The 17,822-nt window shown below is 50.0% G+C and overlaps 1 protein-coding gene across 1 annotated transcript in view; it reads left to right on the plus strand.

Moving 5' to 3' along the window:
* PPP2R5C (protein phosphatase 2 regulatory subunit B'gamma) overlaps nucleotides 1-17,822 on the plus strand; it is a 78,294-nt gene that overhangs the window by 45,148 nt on the left and 15,324 nt on the right. The window contains exons 10-11 of the mRNA XM_077466646.1: nucleotides 2,041-2,142; nucleotides 7,095-7,167. Coding sequence (XP_077322772.1) covers nucleotides 2,041-2,142; nucleotides 7,095-7,167 — 175 coding nt within the window. The remainder of the gene's footprint in view (nucleotides 1-2,040; nucleotides 2,143-7,094; nucleotides 7,168-17,822) is intronic.

Here is a 17,822-nt window from a genome sequence, read left to right on the forward strand (position 1 = left end):
TCTCTGATGTCAATCGCCCTTAAAACAAGCAGCAATGACAGCCGCCACTTTGCCAAATTACAATTTGTACTTCCTACTTCCTCGTTTTTTTGTTTATAATAATTTTTTTTCCTTTCTGATCCTCTTTTCACTGCAAGCCTAATAGAAAGCGTCTGTCTACCTGCAACAAACTTGCTGCAGTCTGTAATAATTTGAAACGCCCACAGTGCTCTGATAGGCAGAGATCATGTGATCTGGCCTGTTTGATCTCACGCTTCTGAGAGCAGCCATTTTTGTTTGACAACAAGGACCCAAAATGTTGTGGTCCGCCTGGAGGGGCCCGGTGGAGGGCAGAGCGTCCGCCCTGGAGGGGGGCCCGGTGGAGAGCAGAGCGTCCGCCCTGGAGGGGGGCCCGGTGGAGAGCAGAGCGTCCGCCCTGGAGGGGGGCCCGGTGGAGGGCAGAGCGTACGCCCTGGAGGGGGGCCCGGTGGAGGGCAGAGCGTCCGCCCTGGAGGGGGGCCCGGTGGAGGGCAGAGCGTCCGCCCTGGAAGGGGGCCCGGTGGAGGCCAGAGCGTCCGCCCTGGAGGGGGGCCCGGTGGAGGGCAGAGCGTCCGCCCTGGAGGGGGGCCCGGTGGAGGGCAGAGCGTCCGCCCTGGAGGGGGGCCCGGTGGAGGGCAGAGCGTCCGCCCTGGAGGGGGGCCCGGTGGAGGGCAGAGCGTCCGCCCTGGAGGGGGGCCCGGTGGAGGGCAGAGCGTCCGCCCTGGAGGGGGGCCCGGTGGAGGGCAGAGCGTCCGCCCTGGAGGGGGGCCCGGTGGAGGGCAGAGCGTCCGCCCTGGAGGGGGGCCCGGTGGAGGGCAGAGCGTCCGCCCTGGAGGGGGGCCCGGTGGAGGGCAGAGCGTCCGCCCTGGAGGGGGGCCCGGTGGAGGGCAGAGCGTCCGCCCTGGAGGGGGGCCCGGTGGAGGGCAGAGCGTCCGCCCTGGAGGGGGGCCCGGTGGAGGGCAGAGCGTCCGCCCTGGAGGGGGGCCCGGTGGAGGGCAGAGCGTCCGCCCTGGAGGGGGGCCCGGTGGAGGGCAGAGCGTCCGCCCTGGAGGGGGGCCCGGTGGAGAGCAGAGCGTCCGCCCTGGAGGGGGGCCCGGTGGAGAGCAGAGCGTCCGCCCTGGAGGGGGGCCCGGTGGAGAGCAGAGCGTCCGCCCTGGAGGGGGGCCCGGTGGAGAGCAGAGCGTCCGCCCTGGAGGGGGGCCCGGTGGAGGGCAGAGCGTCCGCCCTAGAGGGGGGCCCGGTGGAGGGCAGAGCGTCCGCCCTAGAGGGGGGCCCGGTGGAGAGCAGAGCGTCCGCCCTGGAGGGGGGCCCGGTGGAGAGCAGAGCATCCGCCCTGGAGGGGGGCCCGGTGGAGAGCAGAGCGTCCGCCCTGGAGGGGGGCCCGGTGGAGAGCAGAGCGAACGCCCCTGGAGGCCTGGAGGGGGCCCGGTAAACCTACAAACCACAGCCCAAAATTATCCAAGATACATTCATCATAGAGAGGACTGATATTGTTTCCTGGATTACCTCTGGTTGTCATAACACAAGTACTAGAAATGTAATATCCATATTAAAACCCCTTTAAGGCCCCTCGCACACGGGACCACCCAGGTGCAGTGTACAGCCCCGTCTCCTGCAGCCTGTCTAGTTTATGGCGGGTTACAACTGCACTGAGCTAAAAACTGTACTGAGTAATACTCGCGTTTCGGGGCCCTATGCATTCTGGGCCACAGAGAAGACCCGCATTCCACAACACACAGGGCCCTAAACACGGGTACCCCTCAGTACAGCGCTCAGCCCCATCTAGCCGCATATATGCCATAGACTGACGGGCTGCAGGGGCCGGACACTGTACACGGCACCAATGTACAAAGGACACAGAGCGGAGCCCAGACCGGCAGATTTAAATATTAAGGTGATTGGTCGGGGCTTTTGAACTTGCGAGTTGCTTTTTGGCTGTTTTGGGGATTATTTTGCTTTGTGACATCATTAAGGATTTCCTTCCCTCTCTGATGGTCTTACGCGTGTCTCCTCCTCTCCTAGGACTATCCATGGATTGATCTACAATGCGTTGAAGCTGTTTATGGAAATGAACCAAAAACTTTTCGATGACTGCACCCAACAGTTTAAAGCAGAGAAACAAAAGTAAGTGTCGCCTGTTACCTCCCAATCCGCCTCTGTGTGCTCCGAGCACGACTTACCTCCATCGGGGGGGGGGAGACCGGGCCGAGGGATGGGCAGGAGAGGCAGCCGCCTTGGGTGCTCCGAGCACGACTTACCTCCATCGGGGGGGGGGAGAGACCGGGCCGAGGGATGGGCAGGAGAGGCAGCCGCCTTGGGTGCTCCAGCAGGAAGAGGGTGTAACCCATACTGCTGAATATGTTTACAGCTAGGGGCGGGGTTGGGGGTTGGTCTATTCACCTTGAAGCTCCCACCCCCGCACTGTGTAGAGGTTTCACCAACGAGGAGCAATGTATTCTTCACATAGTCACCGAAGTATGAGGCTTTTCCTTTATGGAATGGGGTGGGGGGGGGCGGGGGAAGGAACATTGCCGTCCTTGTCCCGTCCGTTGGGAGGGGGTCACCGTAATTCTTCAGCACACACCAGGCAGCTGTGAAGGGGACTTCTTGGTATCTTTCCTTAAAACCCAAAAATTTAGCGCTATGTTGCAATACATACAAATATGCGAGAAGCATAAATATATATAAAGGGGTTTCAATGATATGTGATGCGTGAACCAATCAAAAAATAGACAGTTCAATATAAATATTATAGTGACCAGTCCGTAAACACTCTCCAAAGTGCAAATCCGATTACAGTCCAGGTGAGAAATGGTTCCAATGAATAGGTGTCAGAACCACAATTTTAAGTGAACTCATTAACCACTTTCAGCCCCCCGGACCATTTTGCTAGCTTAAGACCAGACCACTTTTTGCGATTTGCCACTCCGTCGCTTTAATTGACAATTGCGCGGTCGTGCGACGCGGCTCCCAAACAAAATTTGACGTCCTTTTTTTCCCACAAATAGAGCTTTCTTTTGGTGGTATTTGATCACCCCTGCGGTTTTTATTTTTTGCGCTATAAACAAAAATAGAGCGACAATTTTGAAAAAATCGCATTATTTTTTACTTTTTTGCTATAATAAATATCCCCAAAAAATATATTAAAAAAAATCATTTTTCTCCCTCAGTTTAGGCCGATACGTATTCTTCTACATATTTTTGGTAAAAAAAAAATCACAATAAGCAATTATTGATTGGTTTGTGCAAAAGTTTTAGCGTTTATAAAATAGGGATAGTTTATGGCATTTTTATAAATTTTTTTTTTTTTTTTTTTTTTTACCAGTAATGGCGGCGATCAGCAATTTTTATTGTGACTGTGACATTGCGGCGGACATATCGGACATTTTTGACACATTTTTGGGACCATTATCATTTCTACAGTAATCAGTGCTATACAAATACAGTGATTCTTGTGTAAATGACACTGGCAGTGAAGGGGTTAACCAGTGGGTGGCAGTGTAGGGGTTAAGTGTTCCTAGGGGCGTGTTACTAACTGTGGGGGGGTTGGGCTTTGTTTTAGTGAACACTGATCTCTGCTCCAATCACATGGAGCAGAGATCGGCGTCACTTGTTGCTAGGCAGAACGGGGAGATGCTCTTTACAACGGTATCTCTCCGTTCAGCCGCCCCATGAGACGATCGCGGGTATGCCAGCGGCGATTGACTCCGCGGGACCCGCGACCGGACTCGCGGGAGGGTCCCAACCAGCACGTGAACGCAGGGCGGCATTTAAAACTGTACCTACCTGTACTCCAATATGCCTGCCTGTGCCATTCTGCCGACGTACATCAACGTGCGCCGGTCGGGAAGTGGTTAAGAATGGAGGAAACACCCCCAGCACCACCGGCAGTATGGAGGAGGCTTACCGGAAGATGTAGGCTTATCGGGGCTTACGCCACCAAAGTCACAATAGGCTTATATGTTTAGACCAGCCTGGTAAGGATAACAGGTCCTCTGTCTCCTCTCCAATATCAGTAGCAAGTAGTAAATAATTTCCAGAAACATCAAATGGAAGGCGGAAACTTGGTATCATGTACAGGACCGTCCAAATAAAGAACTAGCATAGCGTGATACCGGAAAAAGATTTTTTGGGGGGTTTAATATAAAAAGTAAAACACTCACATTTCAGGCGTACATGATCAACGTGTAAACATATGTAAGCGATATCTGCAAGGGAGTCCACTGACGCGTTTCGTCTAGAGTCGTCATCTGGGGTGTGGACCCCCTTGTAAAGAAATGGTGACCCCAATTTGCGCATGACGCCGGAGAACTTCCGCCTAGCGTGACTTCCGGTTGAAAATTCTTAATGCCAACAAGGGATTCTGGCGCTTGGTAATCCAATGTCAATAACATAATTGAATTTGCAATTATAAAATGAATAATTAGGTGGATGGATAACACAGAGCTCATCATAAGGTCCGTCTCCAGACAAGACAATGTATATAAAAGTACTTGAAATGTATAGCTGGTCCAATCGCAGATTCTTGCTGAATGGATGGATGGTGGATACGCAGAGTCACAGAAGGCGGCTCCTCTCCAGAGTGACGTCAACTCGCAAACGTAGGCAGAGAATATATAAAAGATAGAAGAGCGCCACTCAGTAAAAATGCTTTTACTCATAGGACAGTATAATACCACTTACATATTAGAGTACACAGGGCTATACGTAAGAGAGCGGCTGCTGTCACAAGCGAGTATCCGAAAGTCCAAGCAACTGTAGTAAGGTCCGCAAGACACTGGGGGGGGAACTCGGCTGTATCTCGCACCCAGGAGAATGCAGAGAGACTCGTGGAGACAGCGTGTGACGTCAGCAGGGGACACAACGCGTTTCAGAGCATGCGCAAAGTTTGTAGGGCACATGCATGCTCCTTTCTCAAGTCTTGGCATAGAGGGGGAGCAACTGCTGATTACTCAGTGGCGCTCTTCTATCTTTACACGAAAATTCTTAAAGCGGGAGTCCGCCGGGAGTTTCGCCATTTTTTTTTTTTTTTTTAAAGCCAGCAGCTACAAATACTGCAGCTGCTGACTTTTAAAATAGTGACACTTACCCGCCCAGCGTGCCCGCGATGTCAGCACCCGAAGCCGATCTCTCGATCGTCTGTCGGGTGCCGCCGCCACCATCTTGCATATGGGAATCAGGAAGTGGAGCCTTTCGGCTTCATTTTCCAGTTCCCTACTGCGCAATAAGGATGGTCCCCGCTGTCTCTGGGATCCGTGTGTTTCCCAGCAGACAGCGGGGGGACCTTCGGAAAGGGGGCGTAGCTTCTGCGGAAAGGGGCATAGCTTCTGCAGAATCTACGCCGGAAGTGGGTGCAGATACCTGTACTGTACAGGTACCTGCACCCCCCTCCCCCCTGAAAGGTGCCAATTGTGGCGCCGGAGGGGGGGGGAGGATTCCAAAGAGCGGAAGGTCCACTTCATTGTGGAGCTCCGCTTTAATGAGTTCACTAAAAATTGTGGTTCTGACACCTATTCCTTGGAACCATTTCTCACCTGGACTGTAATTTGGATTTGCACTTTGGAGAGTGTTTATGGACTGGTCACTATAATATTTATATTGAACTTTCTTTCTATTTTTTGTTTGGTTCACATATGATTGAAACCAGCACTATATTTATTTTTATATATATATATGTATATATTATAATGTATGTATCTGTGTGTGTTTCACGCATATTTGTATGTATTGCAACATAGCGCTACCTTTTTTTGTACTTTTATGCTTTTGTCTACAGCAGTGTTGGCTGCTAAGTTGCAAAATAATTTTTTCACAGTGCAGTATATACACATTTTTTTCTTTTGGTATCATCCCTTGCAGTACTCAGACTGGGCAGGGGTGTTGCATGCGGATGACAAGGAGAAGAGTAGAGAGATGACCTCACCTGTCTTCTGCTGTATCTACAGAGGGAGCCAAGGCTGTCACTCAGGCTGGACATCACTCTTGTCTGCTCTTCTCCATCTGCCTTGCAGTAGGGATGGGGAGATTCGTGGCTTACAGAAGGAAGAAAGCACGGTGGACAGCTGTAGCTGTTAGCATGGCCTCGGCTTTAAGAGCCAGCAAAGGGGCTTTCTGGAAAAAGTGACCCAGGTGGCTCTAGAGATGGGAGAGATCATTTTTATGGGGCTCTCAAAGTGCGCCCCCCACCAAGGATGCCCACGGGAGATACCACGTCCTCTCATACCTTTTGGGGGAGCCAGAGAAGGGCTTCTGATGGAAGTGATCCGGGTGGCTCTAGAGATGGGAGAGATCATTTTTATGGGGCTCTCAAAGTGCGCCCCCCACCAAGGATGCCCACGGGAGATACCACGTCCTCTCATACCTTTTGGGGGAGCCAGAGAAGGGCTTCTGATGGAAGTGATCCGGGTGGCTCTAGAGATGGGAGAGATCTTTTTTTATGGGGCTCTCAAAGCCCAACCAAGGATGCCCACGGGGGGTACCGGGCTATTTCATGACTCTGGGAAATTGCTCATACAGTAAGAGGAACTCCGAGAACATCCATTCCCGCCTGGGAATGGATGTTTTACTACTGATGGTGGTAATTTTTAAAATCCCTCCTGAGATGTGGAAACCTGATCACCACCTACAAGAAACGTCTGACCTCTGTGATCACCAACAAGGGTTTCTCCACCAACTACTAAGGGGGTCAAATACTTATTTTACTCACTGAACTCCATTTATAACATTTGTATTGTGTGATTTCTCTGGATTTTTGGTTGATCTTCTGTCTCTATCATATAAAATACACCTCTGATAACATTTCTATGTAAGTGGGCAAACCTACACCATCTGCAGGGGAATCGATCAGTATTTTCCCCACTGTTTGTGTCCTTCTACTATTTGTAGCTGACTTTCCATTGTTTGGGGGTAGACTGGGGGAGGGGGGGGGGCTCCACTTTAAGGACTAGTAAGCTGCAATTATATGACATTTGTGTTTTTGCATTTAGTGATCTATGTGACCCGATCCCCCTCCCCCTACGATCTCTTCCGGTCAATGGCCGTCCTTCCATCCGCTCACGTCTTGCTTTGTGTTCCAGGGAGAAGCTGAAGCTGAAGGAGAGAGAAGAAGCTTGGGTTAAAATAGAAAACCTCGCCAAATCCAACCCCCAGGTGAGGACTCCCGGACTCCCATAATGCATCTGTGGTTGCTGGACCTGATAATGAAGCCATGTTGGCCAGACTTTGCAAATGTTGGTCTCCCATTGACGATGCTTCAACCCCTCCCCCCCCCTCAGAGCTGCGTGTTTTGATTGGTTGACGGTGCTGCGCTCTCCTCTGTGCCAGCGCTGGGAGCTGCCGGGAGCTGCAGCATTGCCGCGCAGTGAACTCGGGTGTTTGCTTGGCTCCTGTGTGGGGGACAGGCTGGCGCTCTGGCGTAGTCATCGGGCGCTGGAGCCCTCACCCGTCAGACCAGCTCTGTGCCGCCACATTCCGCTCTGTGAGTGAAGCATCCATTCATGTCAGCTGCATGAGTCGGTCCCCCCGGGGGGTCGGGCGCCTAGAGGTACCACCAACGAATGCAGCCGCGTCCCGTTGTCTGTCACCTCTGTAAATAACCCGCATTTTAGTGTTTGCCTGAAAGTGATTGGTCATGTGACCTGTTTTATTTTTTAGCCCCGCCCTGTTCTCTTCATTCTGTTCTGTGACACCCAGAGATCTTTTTATTGGTGTTTGTAAAATGTACAATAAAGATGATTTGACAGTAATGATGATTTTGGTGTATAGTGCAGCCTTGTGTATGATCTGTATGATCCCCATTCCCCCGGGAGCAGACCCCCCCCATATTCATTCCCCGGGAGCAGACCCCCCACCTCACATGACCCCCATATTCATTCACTGGGAGCAGACCCCCCATATTCATTCCCCGGGAGCAGACCCCCCCACCTCACATGACCCCCATATTCATTCCCCGGGAGCAGACCCCCCACCTCACATGACCCCCATATTCATTCCCTGGGAGCAGACCCCCCCCCCCCCCCATATTCATTCCCCGGGAGCAGACAGACCCCCCACCTCACATGACCCCCATATTCATTCACTGGGAGCAGACCCCCCCCATATTCATTCCCGGGAGCAGACAGACCCCCCACCTCACATGACCCCCATATTCATTCACTGGGAGCAGACCCCCCCATATTCATTCCCTGGGAGCAGACCCCCCACCTCACATGACCCCCATATTCATTCCCCGGGAGCAGACCCCCCCACCTCACATGACCCCCATATTCATTCCCCGGGAGCAGACCCCCCACCTCACATGACCCCCATATTCATTCACTGGGAGCAGACCCCCCATATTCATTCCCCGGGAGCAGACCCCCCATATTCATTCCCCGGGAGCAGACCCCCCATATTCATTCCCCCGGGAGCAGACCCCCCATATTCATTCCTCGGGAGCAGACCCCCCACCTCACATGACCCCCATATTCATTCCCTGGGAGCAGACCCCCCCATATTCATTCCCCGGGAGCAGACAGACCCCCCACCTCACATGACCCCCATATTCATTCACTGGGAGCAGACCCCCCCATATTCATTCCCTGGGAGCAGACCCCCCACCTCACATGACCCCCATATTCATTCACCGGCAGCAGACCCCCCACCTTACATGACCCCCCCCATATTCACCGGGAGCAGACCCCCACCTTACATGACCCCCATATTCATTCACCGGGAGCAGACCCAACTCACATGACCCCCCATATTCATTCACCGGGAGCAGACCCAACTCACATGACCCCCCCATATTCATTCACCGGGAGCAGACCCCCCACCTTGCATGACCCCCCCCATATTCACCGGGAGCAGACCCCCACCTCAAATGACCCCCCCCATATTCATTCACCGGGAGCAGACCCCCCACCTTACATGACCCCCCATATTCATTTACTGGGAGCATACCCCCCAACTCACTTGCCCCCCCCCCCCCCCATATTAATTCACCGGGAGCAGACCCCCCCACCTCACATGACCCCCCATATTCATTCCCCGGGAGCTGATCTCACACGACCCCCCCATATTCATTCACCGGGAGCAGACCCCCCACCTCACACGACCCCCCCATATTCATTCACCAGGAGCAGAACCCCACCTCACATGACCCCCCCATATTCATTCCCCGGGAGCTGATCTCACACGACCCCCCCATATTCATTCACCGGGAGCAGACCCCCCACCTCACACGACCCCCCCATATTCATTCACCAGGAGCAGAACCCCACCTCACACGACCCCCCATATTCATTCCCCAGGAGCTGATCTCACACGACCCCCCCCATATTCATTCACCGAGAGCAGACCCAACTCACATGACCCCCCCCCCCATATTCATTCACCAGGAGCAGAACCCCACCTCACATGACCCACCCCCATCTCACATGACACCCCCCCCCCCATATTCACCCGGAACAGACCCCTGGCCTCGTATGACCCCGTATTAATTCACCGGGAGCAGACCCCCACCTCATATGAACCCCCCCCCAATATTCATTCACCGGGAGCAGACTCCCAACCTTGTATGACCCCCATATTCAATCACCGGGAGCAGGCCCACACCTCAGATGACCCCCCCCCCCATATTCATCGGGAGAAGACCTCACATGACCCCATATTCATTCACTGGGAGCAGACCCCCGACCCCATATTCCAGGGATATGCAATTAGCGGACCTCCAGCTGTTCCAAAACTACAAGTCCCATCATTCCTCTGGGTGTCGTGTTTGTGGCTGTCAGTCTTGCTATGCCTCATGGGACTTGTAGTTCTGCAACAGCTGGAGGTCCACTAATCGCATATCCCTGTCATATTCATTCACTGGGAGCAGATCCCCCGACCTCGTATGACCCCCATATTCATTTACCAGGGGCAGACCCCAACCAGTGTACATCTGTATGAGGGCCCCGCTTACCCTGCACAGGTGTTCTGTCCATCGCCGTGTAGACAGGCCCATTAATGTTAGTTGGGACAGACGTAGCGGCACACAGTCACTGCGCCCAATCTGTGCGTTGGTGAGGTGCGTTTGGAGCCGTCCACAGATGTCAGATTGGGAGCAGCGTCTGTGCAACTACTGCCTGCATGGGGATCCACAGAACACCAGTACATACCTGTGTAAATATGGGCCTCACATGGGTGTGCATTGTAACACAGAAAATGTGCTATAGGTGGGATTTTAAAGGCACTGAAACCGAAATCATAATTAAAATGCAAAAAAAGTTATTGTACCAACATTAAAAGCAAGGGGAAGTTGTTAAAACCAATACATTGTATTGTGTGTAGTGTGTGTGTGTGTGTGTGTGTGTGTGTGTGTGATGTGATATATATATATATATATATATATATATATATATATATATATATATATAATATTATGGAGATAGTGTACAAAATCTTGAGAATCCCCATCGGTCAGAGATCATGCGTGAAGAGATGAACCCAAACATGTTTCAACTTATGCAATCTTCTTCAGGATTTTTTTTTATAGCATGAGTAGTGTCTAAAGAAACAAAAACACCAGTCAAGGAATAGGGAGCATAATACACAATATTTATTATTTTTCTTGTGTATTATGCTCCCTATTCCTTGATTGGGGTGTTTGTTTCTTTAGAATCTGCCCATCCTATAAAAAAAAAAAGAAGACTGCGACAGTTGAAACACGCTTGGGTTCATCTCTTCAGCCATGATGTCTGACCAATGGGGATTCTCATGATTTTGTACACAGTGTGTGTGTGTGTGTATGTATGTGTATGTGTGTATATATATATATATATATATATATAGATAGATAGATAGATAGATATAGATATAGATATAGATATAGATATAGAGAGAGAGATAAATATATAGATAGAGATAGATATAGATATAGCTATATAGAGATAGAGAGAGATATAGATAGATAGAGATAGAGATAGATATAGATATATAGAGAGATATAGATATATAGAGATAGAGAGAGATATAGATATATATATATATATGAGATATTTTTTATATTTAGTATGTGTATATGTTATCTATATCTCTCAGGGCTCAAAATTTCAAGTCCTGAGCCACTAGTTAGGTCTTAAAAGCTACCCCACCCAACCTCTACCCCGTCCCGCCCCTAAGTCTACCCCTAAACACGCCCTCGTAAATTATCTCATGAAATTACACTGATTTACAGAATTTAGTTCCAAAAAGAAATATTAACAACTTTAACAATATTAACATAAAGAATATCACTACCCATCAGTGCAGCATACCAATGCTGCTTCATCAGTACCCATTAGTGCAGCTTATCAGTGCCACCTCATTAGTGCCCATCAATGCAGCATATCACTTCTGCCTTATCAGTGCAGCTTAAGAGTGCCGCCTTATCAGTGGCCATCATTGCAGCCCCATCAGTACAGCATATCAGTGCAGCCTATCAGTGCTGCTTATCAGTTTCACCCCATCAGTGGCCATCAGTGCAGCCTTATTGCCCATCAGTGCAGTATATTGCTCTCTTCTCCGCTGAGACACATCTTGTATATGAATAGCCTGTGCTGTCAAATGAAGTCCCGCCTCCTGGACCGGCCTCTCCAATAGACGGCACACTGGTCCAATGCTGGTCCCGGAGGCGAGACTTCATTTGACAACACGGCTATCCATATACAAGATGTGTCTCGGAGGTAGAACCCCGCTTTGCGCAATCCGGCAGTTTCCTGGCTGATCATTTCTGGAAGAAGCGGTGCAGCCTTTTTTACAGCACATCAGAGCGGTTTGGGGGGCCGGGAGCCCCCCACCCCCCCCCCCCCCCCCCTTTGGGGCCGCACAGCTTCTGCCAGAAGCGATCAGCCAGGAGACTGTCAGTCCAGTCTGCCCCTATTCCACACTCGTCCTCCACTAAATTCCACTCACTAAATGTGAGCAGGCAAGTGGAAATTTTGAGGGCTGAGTATATACTGTAGATATATATATTATATAACAATATGTATTGGTTTTAACAACTCCCCCTCTGCTTTTAATAATTGTACAATAAACTTTTTTGCATTTTGATTTATGATTTTGGTCTCCTGGTACCTTTTAAAATCCCATCCATAGCACATTCTCTTTGTTCGGGGATGAGGCACCGGTATTTGGGCATATATGACTCCGGCATCTATTTGGGTGTATGCTGTAGTACGCTTCGTGTGAACGAGGCCCCAAGAGCTGCATCATCTCAGGTTTAGTTAAAGCTTTTTTTCTGTATCGTACATCACGGGACACAGAGCCATATTAGTAACTATATGGGTTATATAGGCCACTTTTAGGTGATGGACACTGGCACACCCTAGACAGGAACTTTTCTCCCTATATAACCCCTCCCCTTACTGGGAGTACCTCAGTTTTTTCACCAGTGTCTAAGGTGGTGGTCACGAGTAAAGATGTGCTGAGCTCCGCTGGAGTAATCCTTGCTGGGGCAAGCAATGCAGGCGGATACATTCAAAGTGTCTCTTTAGGCCAAATTGTATGGTACCCGGGCCTCGTGTCGGAAGAAACGAGGTTTAGCCTGTAACGCTTCTCTCTTTTGAGAGCTGGACCCCGGGATCCAGTGCTTTTGTTTTTTTCAGCCATATAGCTTCCTGGTGGGGTGCTATATGTGTCCAAGGGAGTGGAACCCCCGATAAAAAGGGGCCCGGTCCTTTGAAGGTTTTTTTTAACGGAGCCCGGCGCAAGGGGTGAGGATTGGTTCTGTTTGGTTTACCACAACACCCTGTGGCAATATAAGGTAAGGGAGATTCCTAAAGAATTTTTAAGTTCTTATGGGTTTTTCCTTTAAGTAAATGTCATGCCTAAAGTCTCCACTGGGGTGGCTGGCAAGAGCACATACCTGTTCCATGCTTGTTCAGATCTCGTTCTGTGTCAGTAGAAGCTGCAGGCTTCCTCCAGTCCCCAGCCTCTGGTAAGATATTGGGGGGGGGGGGGGTTCTTCAAAATATATCCCCCCACCAGGGCTTCTCTCTCCAGGAGGCAGATGGAGATGTCAGACCCACTCTAGATCTCAAAGATCTAAACCGATTCCTGAATATCTGCTCTTTCCGCATCTAGCCAATTTGATCAGTTGTCTCCATCCTGCAAGGAGGAGAACTTTTGGCGTCAATCGACATCAAGGATGCATACCTGCATGTGGCTATTTTCCCCACTCATCAGAAGTATCTACGTTCCGTGGTAGAGAAACTCCATTTTCAGTTTGTAGCTGTGCCTTTCGGTCTGGCTACTGCCCCTCGGGTGTTTACAAAGGTTCTGACCAAGTTAAGGGCTCAAGGTATAACAATTGTGGTATACCTAGACAGCCTGCTCTTGATAGACCAGTCGGTAGCCCGCTTAGGCCGAAGCATGGTCACCACAGTCAGCTAACTGGAATACCTAGGTTGGATCCTCAACCTAGAGAAATCTTCTTTAAAAACATTAAGAAGACTAGAGTCTGATCATAGATACAGCCCAGAAAAGGGTGTTTTTACCCCAGGCAAAGATCATTTCCATAAACTAGCTGGTTCAGGTGCTCAAGGTGAAGAAGGTTCCTTCTATTCGCCTTTGCATGAGGTTGTTGGGGAAGATGGTGGCTTCATTCGAAACAATTCCCTATGCTCAGTTTTATTCGAGACTGCTGCAAAAGAGTATCTTATCTGCTTGGAACAAGAAGGTCCAAGCGCTCGATTTTCTAATGCGTCTGTCACCAAAGGTGCGCCAGAGCCTCAGTTGGTGGAGGATATCCAAGAATCTGCAGAAGGGGAAATCCTTCATGCCAGTTACCTGGAAGGTGGTAACAGCAGATGCCAGCCTTTCAGGTTGGGGAGCAGTCCTGAAAGAGGCGACTGTTCAAGGAAAATGGTCCAGTACCGAAAAGGACCTTGCCCATCAATATTCTAGAGATTTGGGCAGCGCGTTTAGCCCTAAGGGGCTGGACGTTCAGGTTGCGGAATTGTCTGGTCCGCAGCAGTGCCTTATATCAATCACCAAGGGGGCACCAGAAGTCATGCAGCCCAGTTAGAGGTAAACCATATCCAAGCCTGGGCAGAAGAGCATGTGCCATGCATATCGGCAATCTTCATTCCAGGGATAGAGAATTGGCAGGCGGACTACTTGAGTCGCCAACAGTTGTTCCCGGGGAAATGGTCCTTCACCCCGACATCTTCCTGGTCATATGCCAAAGATGGGGGGGGTCCCGGATGTGGATCTGTTTGCATCCAGGTTCAACAACAAGGTCGACAACTTTGTGTCAAGAACAAGGGATCCGCTCGTTCGCGGAACGGACGCCTTTAGTGACCCTGTGGGATCGGTTCTCCCTGATTTAGGCATTCCCTCCTATTCTGATGCTACCTCGTCTTCTTTGCAGAATCAAGCAGGAAAATAAGTCAGTGGCTCTTGTGGCCCAGAAGTTCCTGGTATGTAAAGATCGTAAGGATGGCAGTAGGGGACCCATGGACCTTACCACCATGCCCAGACCTGCTATCAGAGGGATCAGTATTCCATCCTACCTTACAAACGCTACATTTAACAGTTTGGCTGTTGAAACCCACATTCTGAAGAATCGTGGGCTTTCAGGTTCAGTGATCTCTACCTTGATTAATGCAAGAAAGCCGGCTTCCAGAATCATTTATTATAGAGTCTGGGGGGGGGGGATATGTTTCCTGGTGTGAATCCAGGGGTTGGCATCCTAGAAAATATGTTATAGGTAGAATTCTTGCCTTTCTGCAAATGGGATTAGAAATTAAGCTGGCCTTGAGTACCTTCAAAGGTCAGGTCTTGGCCTTATTGGTATTGTTCCAACGACCACTTGCTTCACATTCTCTGGTCCATAATTTCATACAGGGGGTAACATGGCTTAATCAGCCGGTTAGGTCACCCTTGAAACCTTCAGACCTGAATCTAGTTTTGTCGGCTTTACAAAAGCAGCCTTTTCAGCTAATACAGCATACTCCTTTGATCCCTTTGACCAGGAAGTTAGTTTTTCTGGTTGCCATATCTTCTGCAAGAAGGGTATCGGAGTTGGCTGCTTTTCCTTGCAAAGAGCCATATTTAATTATTTACAAGGATAGAGCAGTATTGTGTCCTCATCCTAACTTTCTACCGAAGGTAGTGTCAGGTTTTCATCTAAACCAGGATAATATTGTTCTACCTTCATTTTTTCCAGAACCCTGTTCTATGGAAGAAAAGTCGCTACATTCTCTTGATGTAGTGAGAGCAGCCAAGGTCTATTTGAAGGCGACTGCTCAGATTCGAAAAACAGATGTTTTGTTTGTGTTGCTTGAAGGTCCTAGGAAAGGACAGGCAGCATGGAAATCCATTATTTCTAAGTGGATTTGGCAAATAATTGTTCAAGCTTACGGTTTGAAAGGGAAGGTTTTAGCTTTTCAAATCAAAGTGCGCTCCACAGGGCTGTTAGTGCTTCATGGGTGGTGCATCACCAGGCCTCCGTGGCTCAAATCTACAAGGCCGCAACTTGGTCTTCAGTCCATACATTCACCAGATTCTATCAGGTGGCTTTAAAGACGTGAGGATATCGCCTTTTGGCGCAGTGTACTGCAGTATAGGTCCTCAGGTCTGATGGCGCCCTGTTTTTTGTTTGTGTCTCCCTCCCCTCAGATAGCATTGCTCTGGGACATCCCATATAGTTATTACTATGGCTCTGTGTCCCGTGATGTACGATAAAGAAAATAGGATTTTTATAACCGCTTACCTGTAAAATCCTTTTCTTGGAGTACATCACGGGACACAGCGGTCCCTCCCCTCTTTCTGTTATACACGTGTATGGCTTTGCTACAAAAACAGAGGCACTCCCGGTAAGGCGAGGGGTTATATAGGGGGCTAAACCTCCTGTCTAGGGTGTGCCAGTGTCCATCACATAAAGGTGCTATATAACCCACATAGTAATTACTATGGCCGCCCTGTGTCCCGTGATGTACTCCAAGAAAAGGATTTTACACATAAGCTGTTATAAAAATCCAATTTAATATATATATATATATATAATATAGCTTTAGTTACCCTTTAAAAAAAAACCTGTTTAGAATGGGACTTTTAATGATACAAATTAAAATGCATACAAATTTTATTCAGCGAATCTCATTAAAATCGCATAAAAACGAGAGCAGGTGTAACGGTGATCATGATGAAATTTGGGTGCAAGCTTTTCATGTCTAATGCATTTTGAGATATTCTTTTCTAAACCTGGAGCTGAATTTCAGCATGATCCCTATTCTACCCATTCTCTTGTGTTTTAGTTTTTATTAATTAATTTTTTTTTTAATTTAGTTTTGCTGAATAAAAGTTCAGCAGCAAGAAGAGGGCGGGGCAACCCTGCAGCAGGAGGAGGGCGGGGGCAACCCTGCAGGAGGACGGAAGGGGAGGAGGGCGGGGGCAACCCTGCAGGAGGAGGGCGGGGGCAACCCTGCAGGAGGAGGGCGGGGGCAACCCTGCAGGAGGAGGGCGGGGCAACCCTGCAGGAGGACGGAGGGGAGGAGGGCGGGGGCAACCCTGCAGGAGGAGGGCGGGGGCAACCCTGCAGGAGGAGGGCGGGGGCAACCCTGCAGGAGGAGGGCAGGGCAGCTGTTGATATTGTAGGGAGAATAAAAAAAAAAAAAAAAACTTCAGCTTCAAAGACCGGCTCTGGACAAAATGAAAGTATAATTGAAGGAAAAACTTTATTCGTGTTGGATGAAGTGGGGGAAGGATTAGACCCCCTGCTGGGTTCTTATTGCTGTCTGTGTCCCTATTAGGGAGATCCCTCCCTCCCCCCCTTTATTTGTCCTGGTTACCATTATCACTGAGAGTGGAAAAAATACAATTTTGGGTTGTCGCCAGAAACGTAATGGAAGGGAAATCTTCTAATGGGGACACTAGTTCTGGTGACCGGGGGGGGTCCCCAAGAAATTACCATAATTTGCAGGGATTTCCTTTCACTTACTTTTTGGCTGTGGGACAGGAAGTGAAGGGAAATCTCCCCCAATGGACACAGATAGAGAAAAAAAAATCTGGTAGGGGTTATAGTCCTTCTTTTATTCTATCCAAAATGTAAAAAAAATAATTGCCTATAGTTCGTCTTTAATTTTGGAAAGTGCCAGGAAGTGTTGAGCCTCTGTCAGTCTTTTATTGATGTAACTGTGGGAAGAGGGAGTACCAGAGCACCAAACCAGCAGGTTGGAGTCGAGATTAAAATCAAGAAAAAGCTCTACATCTATCCTACGCGTTTCAGCCACTAGAGTGTCCCTTTTATCAGGGCTTGAGGTGTTGGGGGGGAAAACTAAAGGTGGAAAATTCATGTGAGGGGTTAACTGGCACTCTGGTCAGCAGATGGTTATTGCTGGGAGTGTGCTTGGACCCCTGAAATGAGTTGGCGGCACATGCAGGTTTAGCTTTAACAGTCATAATGGAATGAGGGAGGGGAAGGAGAGGAGCAGAAAGGAGTGAACAGAAGAGGAGCTGGGAGGGAAGGAGAGGAGTGGAGCTGGGCGGGGAGGAGTGGAGCTGGGCGGGGCCTGGGTGGAGTGGAGCGGGGCCTGGGCAGAGTGGAGCGAGGCCTGGGCGGAGTGGAGCGGGGGAGCTGGGAGCGAAGGATAGGGGGCAGGGTAAGGAGAGGAGCTGGGGAGGGAAGGAAGGGGAGAAGAGGAGCTGGGAGGGAAGGAAGGGGAGAAGAGGAGCTGGGAGGGAAGGAAGGGGAGAAGAGGAGCTGGGAGGGAAGGAAGGGGAGAAGAGGAGCCGGGAGGGAAGGAAGGGGAGCTGGGAGGGGAAGGAAGGGGAGAAGAGGAGCTGGGAGGGAAGGAAGGGGA

The sequence above is a fragment of the Lithobates pipiens genome, unplaced genomic scaffold, assembly GCF_037356315.1.
Source record: "Lithobates pipiens isolate NorthernLeopardFrog02 unplaced genomic scaffold, aLitPip1_a1.2 Scaffold_37, whole genome shotgun sequence".
NCBI classification, from domain to species: Eukaryota; Metazoa; Chordata; class Amphibia; order Anura; family Ranidae; genus Lithobates; species Lithobates pipiens.